Source organism: Lathamus discolor, chromosome 14, assembly GCF_037157495.1.
Source record: "Lathamus discolor isolate bLatDis1 chromosome 14, bLatDis1.hap1, whole genome shotgun sequence".
In the NCBI taxonomy this organism is placed as follows: Eukaryota; Metazoa; Chordata; class Aves; order Psittaciformes; family Psittacidae; genus Lathamus; species Lathamus discolor.
This window is the reverse complement of record NC_088897.1, coordinates 11,159,338-11,172,041: the sequence shown is the minus strand read 5'-3', so window position 1 is coordinate 11,172,041 and position 12,704 is coordinate 11,159,338. Positions and strand designations below refer to the sequence as shown.

Below are 12,704 nucleotides of genomic sequence, written 5' to 3'. Positions count from 1 at the left end.
AAGAACAAAGAACAACTGAAGGGAGATCTCGTAGCCCAATGGGCAGGGAAAAACCCAACTGACCTTCCCGTGGAGTTCAGAAACGGTGAACAAACACGTCAATACGACTGCAAGCCTTTACATTCCCCTGCTGCGTGCTGGGCGTCCTCAGAGCCCACAGCACACAGGGATGTGCAAAGCAATGCTGGTGAAGTGACCCTGTGCTGGTGGGGCTGGGCCCTTTTCCTGCCCTGACCACACTTGGATCACCAGGTTACAAGGCATTTTAATTGGATTGCTCAAAACACACCAAACAAAGCTCAGTTCATGTGGTCACAAGCGACGGCCCTCGTACACACACATGTATGCAGCGATTATTTACGCAAGATAACCTCCACTGCAGATTGATCACAGCAGGCTGGCAGATTCCCCTTACAGGGATTTAATTCCCAGCTTCTGCCCTTTAGATATGAACACCCCACAAGCCCCTCACATGAGTCCTCTCCTCTGGCCAGTTTTACACCCGCGCTGGCATCCCCCAGCAGCATGTGATGGTGACGGTGAAGACAGGACAGCTCAGAGTCATGATCAGCAGAAACAATTCAGTGCGTAGGAGCAGTGCTGGACTTCACCAGTAAACAGCCCCAGATGTACCCCAGTGCCGTGCTCATCACCAGTCAGCAAACGTCCCTGTGTGCAGTGAGAGCTCACTGAGAAACAGTGTGAACAGGGAGCTCTGGCTGCCTGCAAGGGAGAGCACCTTTTCTCTGTTTTAAGGCCATGTTAATTATGTAAATGACATTTAAATCCTCTTGACTCGCTGAAAACTAAAGTCACACATTCCAGATATGCAGCCAGCGACCAGAACAGCACGCTCCAGCAATCCCCCCGTCTCCCAAATGAAAATCTCTAAGGATTTAATACAAACGTGGGTGAGCTGATTGCGGGGGGGGCTGGTGGTCCCTCTGCTCTGAATCGTGTGCGTCCCCCCTGGCAGAACGCTGTGCCCAGCTTGCAGAATCAAGGTCAGGAATTTCAAAGAGAACGGTTAAAACTGGATTGTCTTTGGGAGGAAGCAGAGTTCATTGTCAAGGCAGAGAGAGGGCGTTCAGCCAAGCTGAACCTCCCTGCTCTCCTTTCCGAGCCCGTGTGATTCAGCAGAAACTGCATCAGATGCTCCTTCAGTGGGGTTTTATAGCAACAAACCAGCAGCTGGAGAGACCTTGCTCTGGGTCAGATGAGCAGCAGCCCAGACCAAGGAGATGTCAGGAGATGGGGCAGTGTCCAGTGCAGGGAGAGGAACCTGCTGCTGTGGTCAATCCCTGCTAATTCTGCTCCGGTTCTTGGGGATTGGAGATTTTCCCAAAGAGCGAACGATAAAGCTCCGTCCTGCGGAAAAGAGGAAGGAGAAGGAGGGGGACAAGTTACTTTCCAAGGTCAAAATGGAAGCAGGAGGCTGCAAACCCATCCCCTCCTTAAAATGAAAAGGCCTTGAGTAATTAAAAATGCATTCAACAATCTTCATTAACAAATACGGGCAAAGGGGAGAACTTGCCTAAGACCAACACAAGTTTGCACGTACCTCAGTGTGGCTGGGTACCGTATCTCCAGAGAATGAGGTGTTCTCTAAGTCTGCCCTTTACAGACAGGCTCTTCAAGTAAGAAACCAAGACTGAATACTTTAATAGGAGATACGAGCCCACAGAGCCATGAGGAGAATTCAATCACACATCTATGTGGGACTATAATTCAGTTTTCATACATTTTCTTGGACTTGACGGTACTTGAGAAACAACGACAACAACCCAGCAACAAGATCCCAATTAACAGCCACCTAGGCAGCAAATCTGGTAACAGGAGCAAGCTTCTCCTTTACAAGAACAAAGTGGGCTGGTGTTGTATTTATCTAACTTTTAGAACCAAAGCAGCCTGAGACGAGAGGTGGGGAAAGGAGAGAGCATGTTTATAAATCAGAGATACCTGGAAATCAAGGGAAACGCATTGGGAGAGCCTTATTTTCTAAAGCATCAGCCTGGTGTGCCAGGCACACACGTGTGGAGTGATGGTTACAGGGAGGATAGGATTTTTCCTTCAGAACACACTGATCATCACCAGGTTTTTAGGGCTGTAACCAAATGATGCATCGCTGTGCGCCAGTGTCTCCCTGGTCCATCGGGGCCAGCACCTGGGAAAGCTGCTCCTGAAAAACCGTCAGGACAGGCAGAGAAAAGAGACTTCTCCGCTGCTTCATAAAGCACGGCCTCAAAGGATGAAATCCAGACCTGACACAGACACTGTGATTTCAGCTGCTGCCTCAATGGAGGCTACAACAGGGACCACCCTCGCTAGGGGCTGCTTTGATGCTTTGCTCCTCACGGATCAATAAGAGATGGCAACTGGTTTGAAAACTGTCTGCAGACACTTCCACTGCAGAAAGTTACCTGTCAGCCTCGAGAAAGAGGGAACTTCTGAGGTTTGATGGCAGGAACACGACAGCCATTAATCCCAGGAAGCCAAGGAACCAAGTATCAGCTCTGGCAATGCAGGAGGATGGACAGACACACATGGACCACTGAGACAAGCCACCATTCTCATTCACAGGCCACATCTCTCCCATTAGTTCTCATTTAGCAGCTAATTAACCAATCACTGCTCTACCCTCAGCAAACGAGGCTGTGGTGAGGGACGTGCCCATCTCCTAACATGACAAAATGGGTGATGCTGTGTTTTGTGTGTACAGAGTGTGAAACCTCAGCTGGAGCTTCTGTGTTACACCGGGAGTGTGCACAGGGGTTACGGCAAGTTTAACACAAATGCCAAACCAGAACACCTCTAGAAAACAGAGCTCATGCACAAGAAGCTGTGAGCATTGACACCTGAAAGGAAAAAAGAGAAGGGAGAGGACCGCCTTACCCAAACCTGCACCGTTTTCCGTCTTTCCTATTACCTGGTAAATGCAACTCACTTTTGCTGTTTCAACTGACAAACCAGGTGGCAAGCGGCAATGGGGACAATGTGACTTTAAGGCTGTGTCAGTGATCAGAAGGGAAATGCAGAATGCTGCTATTTTGTCCTCTGACAATCACAGCCCTCAGCCCGGCTTTGCCAGCTCGGCTCAGACCCCGTCATTACAGCAACAACCGCTTCCACTGGCGCTGCGATCGATGGCATTCCCGGGCAGCAGCGGGGTTCGTGTGCCGGGAGCAGAGAGGGAATGCTCGAAGTGGTGCTTTGATAGGAGATCATTTCACACTCAGGTGGCCCCAGCTGACAAACCCCGTCAGAAGAGGCTGAGCAGCTCAGGCACTTCCAGGGAAACATCCCAATTTCATTCCTGCTCCCATCCCTCTGCTACGTGCTGTTACCTGGGACGAGCCTCTCCCGCAGGATGCAGGTTTCTCCTTCCCTGCATCCCGGTGCCAGTGAGCAACAGAAACCACTTTTGTTTTGCCCACAAGCCTCACTCACAGATAACAAGCTTCAAACCTTCTCACTGCTTGCCAAGCACACCTCAAAGGCATTCTGCAGCATTCCAAGGGGAATTCCTCCCAAACATCACCTCCACTGCACAGAGAGGCTCCCGCCTGCAATTCCTCTACTTACACCCTTCTCTTATACATTCAAGGAAGTCCAAATACAATGGACACATTCTGCGGAACCCCACAGAAACCAACCAAAGAAACAAGAGGTTTGGTGTTTTCCTGGTGAGCTGGCAAAAGCCAAAAGCAATGTTTCCTTGCAGCTCGCCCTGGCCTTTCCCACTGCTGGAGAACCAGTCCCCCCCTCTGTTTTGTCTTTGGTTTTGGTTCCTGATAGCCTCCTGATGGGTACAAGAGTTCAGGGATCACTGCAGCATTCACTCCAACCCTACAGATTTTACATAAAGAGCCATTTTTCAAGCAAGCAGGGCCCAGGGAGATAAATTCAAGCAAGAATTTATCTTCACCAGCAGAGAAATGCTGCCAGCACTGACTGAATTTGACATGCACACCCTGGGTTTCATGGGCGCAAAGCGGGGCTGGACCCACAGCCACAGGCAGGGAGCCCTGCAGCTCACAGCACCCCGCAGCCCCAACCTCCTGGGCACAATGCTGGTAACCTCTGTTTAAGTCAAAATCCAAGTGGAGCTGTTTGGATAACACCGCATGGGCAGAAGCTGTCAAAGAGCAGTAGGAGAAGGAGGGGAATCAGGGAACCCCTGAAACAGAACTAATATTTCACCCTGAATGGAAATACCCCAACCCACAATCTTTTTCCCCTCTCTTCTCATCATCTGGGCTACCTTCCTTCTACAGCATCTCCCCTCAGCAGGATTTAACCATGCAGAGAGTAAAACTCATCAATCCTCCAGGTTTAACCTTGTCTCTGTTTCAATTCACATGGGTAAGTGTGGATTTTAATACTTTCAGCCCCCTTAAGGCTATGCATAATGAACCTGGATTTTGGTTAAAACATACAAAATTCCTCTCCTCCACCCACATATATTAAACATCAGACTTGAGCTGAAGCAACCCACCCTGCTGCAAGCCTGCTACCTCTGGGTAAAGGAAAGGGGACTTCAGCACAAAGAGGCGCTGGTCTTAGCAACGTGCTGAGGGGTAACCTATGCGAGTAATTAACAGTACTTACACCTCAGGTAGAGAGTATGGAAGAAGCAGGTCGATACAGGGGTCTTCCTTGAATTAAAATTTAACTTACCCTTTATTGCAACCTACAAAAGCAAGTAATGAGCACTAACATTTTTATTTCTTTTAAACTGTCATTTAGGCTGCAGAGGGGATAATTACCTATCTCCACTGTAGTAAGGTTTTATCACCCTTAGTGAGGCATTTTCTAATTTAATATTTTTACTATATTATCATAAAACCTGTTTCTGGAAAAAATGATCAGGAACCACACAGCCATTTGCCATAAAACATGTGTGTGTAACTACCTTGCCTTCATTATTTATGCATTTCTTCAGAGCTGGCTCCAAGGGCTGAGGACAGCACATGGGCTGGATGCTCTGGGAGGGCTGTGCCCAAGTACTCCCCCTTTTCCCAGCGACAGGGCTCACTCCACGGGCACTCAGCACCTAGAAACTTTGCACAGCCCTTTCTCAATGCACCAGCAGCCTGAGACAAAAGGTGTGCGTGAGGGAGGTGCTTTATTCTGCTCCCTGCACTGTAAAAAGAGTCCTGGTTTTGGTGCTATTTCCACCTCGGTTGTGTGGGAAGAGCATGGAAGGGATGTCCCTGCACCCCAGCCATGCTGTGAACTCCAGGTAGGGCATTCCCCATGCAAACCTAAAGCCAGCAGCTCGACTGTTTTCCCATTCACAGATCTAACACTTGTACAGCCCTTGGCACGGTCACAGCAACGCTCTGGGGCTGTGGGGAGCCCCTGATGTGTGCTCTGCAGACAAAGGATCTGCCTGTGCAGGGAAGAGGTGCCAAGGCCTGGCTCAGCACCACTCCATGGCACTGCAGGGATGCCAACCAGCTCCTCACCATTCAACCTGATGGATTTCATGTCGACAACATGACTTTAAAAAATCAAATGAAAGGAGCAGTTACTTCAGACAGTATCAGTGGTGTACAACTGACCGATGGACCTCACCACCTCCAATCCCAGCTATTGCTGCTACACACATTATTTAGGCAAATTCCTTGCAACAGACAGCAAGGAAACACACACACCAAGGGCCAGAGGGCCCTGGGTGAATATTAATAGCAACAGCACATTTGATCAATCTGTGAATCATCAAAATATACATCATTTAAACTGTTAGCAGTTCCTTTGCCCATCTGCAGCAGCACTATTCCACCAAATATACAACAGGGAAAACAAACACATTAAGTGCACATGGAAGGGGAGAACAGCTGATGCTGGGCTACTCCATGTACTTACAGCCAGGTTACTTCTGGGGTTTAAATACAGTTGTGTAAACGAGTAGAAGAACAATATTAAGGAGGAAATTTCCACTTCTGGTGGGTTTTTTCCAAGTGTTACTAATACAGCATCACTGCCTGAGTCACTGCTGTGCTGGTTCACTAAAAATGCCCTCCAGCAGGTTTCTGTACCTTTCCCCATGTACCTTTTACTTCTTCCAGGCCCAAAACCAAGAGGATAATTTAGAATATGCCACAAGCAATACTGAACTGTACCTACTCCATTCCCCCTGACACCTTCCACTGGGAACAATGAGGTTTTAATTCACAAAAGATAGAAAGATAGAACATGAACCCCCCCCTGAAGAAAGGGGGGATGAAAACCACACACCCCACATGAAAACTGAAGCTGGCTGTGGATCACTTCCTTGGAAAACTTTCTGTCTGTATCCTAAGAAATCTTTTAGCCAGCGGTATGAAATTCAGATGATCAGGTGCCCAGGAAGGTGAAACAAGCTGAAGCCCCTTATTTTTCAGTTCCTAGTCAAAAAGCATTACCCTACATCAGCATGAGTGGGGTGCGGATCTGGCTCCATATCCACACACCTTCCAACACACATTCCCTGCTCCTCTATTTCCCCAGCAACAAACCCACGGTACGGTCGATGATGCAGAGCAAAACAAGCAGCAGCAATCACTGAAGGAGAATTAAAACACCCTTGTCTTTGAGAGCAAGGGGGCCTGATTGGCAGAGCCGAGTGCTGTGCGCAGTGCCCGGCCATGGTATCCATATCCGTGTCCGGCGGCAGCGCGGTGACACGGTGCTGGCCAGGATGCAGGCCCACGAGATGGCACTCTCTCACTCGCTTCCCAGCACGGCCCAAACCCGGAGCGTACAACTCCAGCTATAAATTACCCAGCCAGACGGCTCCCATCACCGTGCCCGGCGCTTGAAGGAGATCCAGACAGGTCTGCCGCAATTCCCACTCGCTCAGGCAGGTCGGGATCGGGTCCTTCAAGTCTGTGCAAATGCTTTTAGCCCCACGGCTTTAAATTATGACAGGTGACATGTGACCTCTGGTTTGTCTCCTGAGAGCAGGCACAAGATTTATAAGTACTTCAGAAAGCTGGTTCCTGCCCTAAACAAAGGGACTCTGCACACTTTGTGAGGCTGCATCTGGGGACGGGGCAGGGGGGAGAGGATGGAGATGCTGCTCAAGGTACCGCATCCGAAACTTAACCAGATCCAAGGTTCAGACCTGCCATCTCTGTCATCAATTCCACACACTTCTCCTTACACCAGCACACAGCCATCTGCTTACTGATCAGCCCTGAGCTTGGGACCGCTCTCATCCTGATTTTGATCCTAACAGCATTCAGCATTCACATTTTCATCTGAGCTTTTACAGCACAAAGAGTAAAAGATGTGGACAAGTGGCTGCAGAAGCAGCAAAACACAGGGACGTGCACAAGGCTGCAGCCTGCTCCCCTGGCATGCCTTCCAGCAGCTTTCATTTCCCCATGAAATCCATAAAACGTTGCCTTCCCACTCTTTGTTTTTAGACGGGTATTTGAGCAGAGCAGCCACTGTAATGCTGCACGTGAAGTGCCCTGCGCAGACGTGCACACAGGCGCACTGAGGGGACCATTCTTTGTGTACCTTAACATCCCATATTCCTAGGATGATTTCCCTCTTTCACAGCTTGCCTGTTTTATAACAGATTTGATGCAGGAGAAGACAAATTGTCTCACAAAGGGAGGATGACAAATCATCTTGCAGCTCTTAACAGGTTATTTTTTTTCCCTTTAAAAAGGAAATTTCCATAACAGAGGCGCCTGTCGTCTTACATGGGATGTCAAACATCAAATGTTGGGACACGATGATTTCAGCCCACTGGCACTAGCCAGGGTCACGTATCCCACGTCACTACTGGAGTCTCAAAACATACAACAGCTCCTCATTCAAACACCAGCCTAACAACCGTGGTTAAAAGCAATATGGGATCCTTAACTGCATCTACACGAGCTGACTTCTAAGGCAAAGCAAAAGGTTAGGAGGATAAAATCCACCAAACAATGATACACAAAGGGCAGAATGATACCAAGGCCATGGTGCCTCAGGATCTACAGTCAAGCCAAGCAGGCTGAGTGTCACAGGACAACAGTGGGTTTTTCTTGGTTCCCAGCAGAGCTCAGGTCTAAGGCTCCATCCTCCCATGCACTAAGTCCCTGAGTGAGCTCAGGCTGTGCAGCAGGCTACACATCACCTCCCCAAGAGAGCCCATACATCCCTCAAGGGGGTCCCTGCCATTCCAGGGGGCTCTTCCAGAGGCCACAGCACCCAGGCAGGAAGCTCACCGTCATACCCACAGCCTCACACCAGGAATGACAGCTTCCCCTCAAACCTCAGAGCACTCGACACTCAGAAACGGCCCTCCACATCAGCACTACTCCCTCTGTTTCCCAAAACAAAGCCAATACAGAGCGGGGTAACCCATCATCCAGGCTGGGTCTACAGAAACTTAGAATAATTCTTCTTCACCAACACCGTCACAGAAGCTGCTGGTTTAGTTGTTCCAGAAATAAGAGCTTGGCTTCCTTTCAGGGACTTCTGTCGTGGTGAATGTATTGGATTGACAATCCCAGAGCCCAAATTCCTCCATTAATCTAGTCTCATGGTGTTTTAATACCCAAAGTACAAAGTGAGCGAAGTTCAAGGCTGGTATCTCATCAACCTTTCCTTTTTTTTTTTTTTAAATATTAAACTCTTATGTCATATAAGTAAACTAATCTTTTAATACCAGGATTTCCTACTACATACCCCCCTCTGCTTGCAGAAAGAGACACTGTGACAAAGCAACTGCACTAAGTCCAAGAGTGAGAATGCTGATGGGGAAAATACACAACATCCTGCCTGAATCCAAGGGAAATGCTCTAATCCAAACCTCGCTGGCAGCTGGATAATCTGTGCCTTAACTCAGCTTCCCAGCAGGCACTGGTCTGCTTGTGCAAGAACAAGAGTGGGCTGGATGCTCTTCTATCAAGCATGACCTGAGGCCAATGGGATGGCCCCTGTGGATTCAGGGGCTTAAGTCCTTGCACTTGGCTGCGGGATTTCAGGCAGTGATTCCTGAAACACAAAACCTACTACAAGAGGTGTGGAGAGACAAGGCATGGGCAGTACATGGGAGCTGGAAGAAGGGAGCCACAACACTGGCACACAGCCGTCTTGAAGCCCCAGTTGCCTGGGGTTCCCACAAACCAGGGGCAATAAGGGAAGTGCCACCACAGGCACACAGGCTATCTGGCCAAGCTGCACCATCAGCTCGTGGTGTATGATCAATGCTGCCTAAGGGCAGGGACCAGTTCATGAACTGGTGACTATCACAGTGTGGAGAGGTCTGGGAAGAGCAGGGGAGATTTCCCCAGCTCCTGGAAGGGCTTCACATTGTGGTAGAAATGCATGGACTGACACAGTCCCACTACAGCCAACTTCTTCCCCCTAATTTGGCTCATAAGAGATGCAAAGTCCTCCTCCATAATGAAGACCCATTTGCTGAGGCAAAAAGCAACCTCACTAAAAGCTTGATATATTCTCCCCCCTCTTCACCCAGTTATAAATCCTGTCCTGAAATCCAGCTTGCACTTGAGAACACGTCTCTTTTGTCCTGCCTGACTTTACTGCAGAAAAGCCTCCTTTTCCCTCCCATTCCTGCACTGGTGCCATCTTTAATGATGATGTATGGGTGTCCTTTTCCTCGGCGGTGCTGTGGGGAGGGGGTCAAACATGTGACACCGCCAGCATGTGTATCAACAGCAAATTATAAACCGTGTCAATCCAAGTTAATGCAAAGCTGTAATCCTCTTTAACAAGAGATCAAATCAGTGCCATGAGTTATGTTCATTCTGTAATCTGATAAGAAATAGAGTGAGCCTCTAATAAAAGAGTAATGAGAGCCCTTAATGATGCTGTTAAAAGGTAGCGCCAGTTAAAATATTGCTGTTGTTCCAGCTGATTAGATCACTGTTGCATATTTGCACAATCTTGTTTTACCTGTCAGAATAACCTGAGTCCTCGTGGGAGATAAAGGTGTTTGGACCAAACATCTGCGTCCTTAAAGGGTGTCTCTCCTGCAAGTTACTGTCCTCCAGAGATGAAATAATGATGCTCACCTGACTTAGCAGTAATTTGATATTATACTTTTTAAGGTGTCTGTGTTTAGTCTCTGTTTCACAGACAGGTACAGTACAGAGATCTGAGGATCTATGTATTAAAGCTGACAGAGAGGCAGAACAAAACCAAAACCCACACACAGCTCATCCCAGGAAGAGAGACTTGACCTGACCTTGCCACAACCAGGCTGTTCACAGGGTGCACTCCTGCAGATCCAGCAGCTCTGTGTGTGCTGAAAAGATGCTCTATGTGGGCCTTCAGTGGAAATCTCTACCCTCAGCTTGCCCGCAAAGAAATACATCTACCCAGCACAGGAGCTGTGAATGCACAGATACCTGATCCCCTAAAAACATGAGCCTGTTCAGAGCTGGGCCAGCTGAAGGCTCACAAGATCTGGTTTAACTACAGCTCTAGCCCAGACCTGCTGTATCACCTCTGGCAAGTCACTGAGGCTCTTGACTCATGGATTTCTGGACCCAAATGCCTTTGGAGATATGGGCTATGATTGATGTGTGCCTCATTTCCCAAAGAGTAAACCAGAGAAGGCTGGAATCTTCCCAGCTCTGCTGCACATGGTGATACTGAAGGATGACTGTGTTAAAGATTACAACAGACTTTGGAGCAATGGGATCAGTGAAGTACCATAGGTCATGAAGATGGGAAAAAAGATTTCAAGGGAAGCCACCCTCAAACTCAGGAGAAATCACCACCAACAAGATATCAACCGTGTTCTAATCCTGGGTAATTCCTGCCCAAGACACCAGCTCTCTCCTCTGGACAATCACCACAGTGCACTTACACTCAAGCCTTTGCCTCCAGGTTCCTTGTCTTAGGGCAGGTCCATTTACATAGTGATGACCTTGGCCCAACTACAAAAACCTTGGCCCAAGAGCACAATAACTGTATTTAAGTCTATAAACATATACCCGGAGATAACCATAAAAATCACTTCCCAGTACATGTTTTAAAATACTACCAAAGAGGGGTTAAAGCAGAGGAGGGCTCGAGGCCACCAGTGTCCTGCACATTACAACATAATATACGTGAGCACAAGGTTAAACAGCCATACCCATGTGTAGGGTGCATGAAAAACTGGCAAGTGGAAGATTAATTGCCTGCACGAATGCTATTATTCCAACCAGCAGCAAGAATAAGAAAGAACGTGGCAGTGATGTTGACAAAGGCAGTTATTATACGTGGACATTTCCCTTCTCAAATTCAGGCTGCAAAACAGTTCTGGAGTGACTGTTCATCCTCTTCTCCATGCAGTGTTCAGGCTGCTTCTCCTCACACGTATCTGCTCTTTGTTTCACCAGCCAGCAGCAGTGTGAAATGATAAACTTGAAGTGCCAGATCCTGGGTATCCCACATGCAGCAAACAAAGCAAGACAACAGTCACAGACAACCCCCTTTTGCTTTTGCCCCAGTGACAAAGGGCTTGTGCATCCATCAGGAGGTGTGAGGACTTGGCACAGCCAAGGAAGAAACAGAATTACACCACTCTGTGCTAGCCCCACAGCTTCTGCCCACCCACATCTGCATTGGCATTTACTGGCACTTCCCAGGAATCTACCTTCATTCAAGGGGAATGTTCTATCAGCTCTGTCTCTACAGCCCTTTTCTATATGTAGCTCACTGACACACAGACTTCTCACACCACAACAGAGAACCCTGTTGTTAAGATGTGTATGCGTTTTGGGGTCGTGCCTTTACAGTGCCTGACCAGAAAAAGAAAGGAAATGGCTCAGAGCATGATCACATCCTGTGAAGTGTATACCTGCATTTTCAATCTAGTAATTCACACTCGCAAACAATAAAATTACCTTTTTCTCTCACAAAGGAAGCTGTTCTCATTAATGCTTCCCTCTCATGCGTACAGGCCTGGTCCTTTCTTTTTAATTCACCTTCACTTTAAAGCAGACGTTGAATTCTTCTTCCCTTGTCTATACATTGTGTGCTGCTACAGAGGTATTATGGCCCATGGCAAGTGCAGAGGCATTTTAAACAGAGATGTGAAGTGACCCCTAGAGAGTGGCTGTGATTTAAAAAATGACTGATAGCTGCAAGTGTCTTCATTTTGGGAGAGTTGAACCAAACACCTACAGAGGCTTCATTTCAGACACTGGCCACTCCAGGATTTTGAGTATGTTTTATGTCTGGATGCAAACACAAACGGTGTAAAGCAGGGAGGAAAGGAAAGAAGCTAAAGCTAAGTAACACCTAGGTTTTCCCTGTGCAGAGCAAGAATGCCCAAATGTGGAAGTGCTGCTGCAAAGCGGAGGCAAGAATCTGTTCCAAACAGACCTAAATTATAGCAGAGGGAAATTTAAGCTCAACATTAGCATTAAACATGCTAAGTACATCATGCAGGGAGGGAGCTGCAGAGAAACTGTGTAAGGAAGACTGTAATGCCTGCAATAGCAAAGGTAAGGCGTGTTGTGTTACAGGTAAGCAGCACGCATTTGGGCACACAGTGAGGGAAGCTTAGGCTTCTATTTGTGTATCTGAAACTAAAGCTTTCCTACATAGGTTAAAAAATTAAATACTGCTACTACTAAACCACTGTTTTTGACAAGCACTTCTCAACAGCAGAGCTCTGCTGCACAGAAGAGGAATCAGAGCCCCAGAAACACAGAGCGACCTGCTCAAGGTCATCCACGAAGCCACTGGCAGAACAAGAA

General features: G+C 48.0%; 1 protein-coding gene across 2 annotated transcripts in view; it reads right to left on the bottom strand.

The window, feature by feature from the left end:
• AATF (apoptosis antagonizing transcription factor) overlaps nt 1-12,704 on the bottom strand; it is a 53,931-nt gene that overhangs the window by 5,450 nt on the left and 35,777 nt on the right. The window contains exon 12 of one of the 2 annotated variants that reach the window (XM_065694280.1): nt 246-1,368. The exons of the other annotated variant lie outside the window; for it this stretch is intronic. Within the exon in view, the coding sequence (XP_065550352.1) occupies nt 1,305-1,368 (64 nt within the window). The 3' untranslated portion in view covers nt 246-1,304. Of the gene's footprint in view, nt 1-245; nt 1,369-12,704 lie in introns of those variants that run through there. 2 annotated transcript variants of the gene reach the window in all.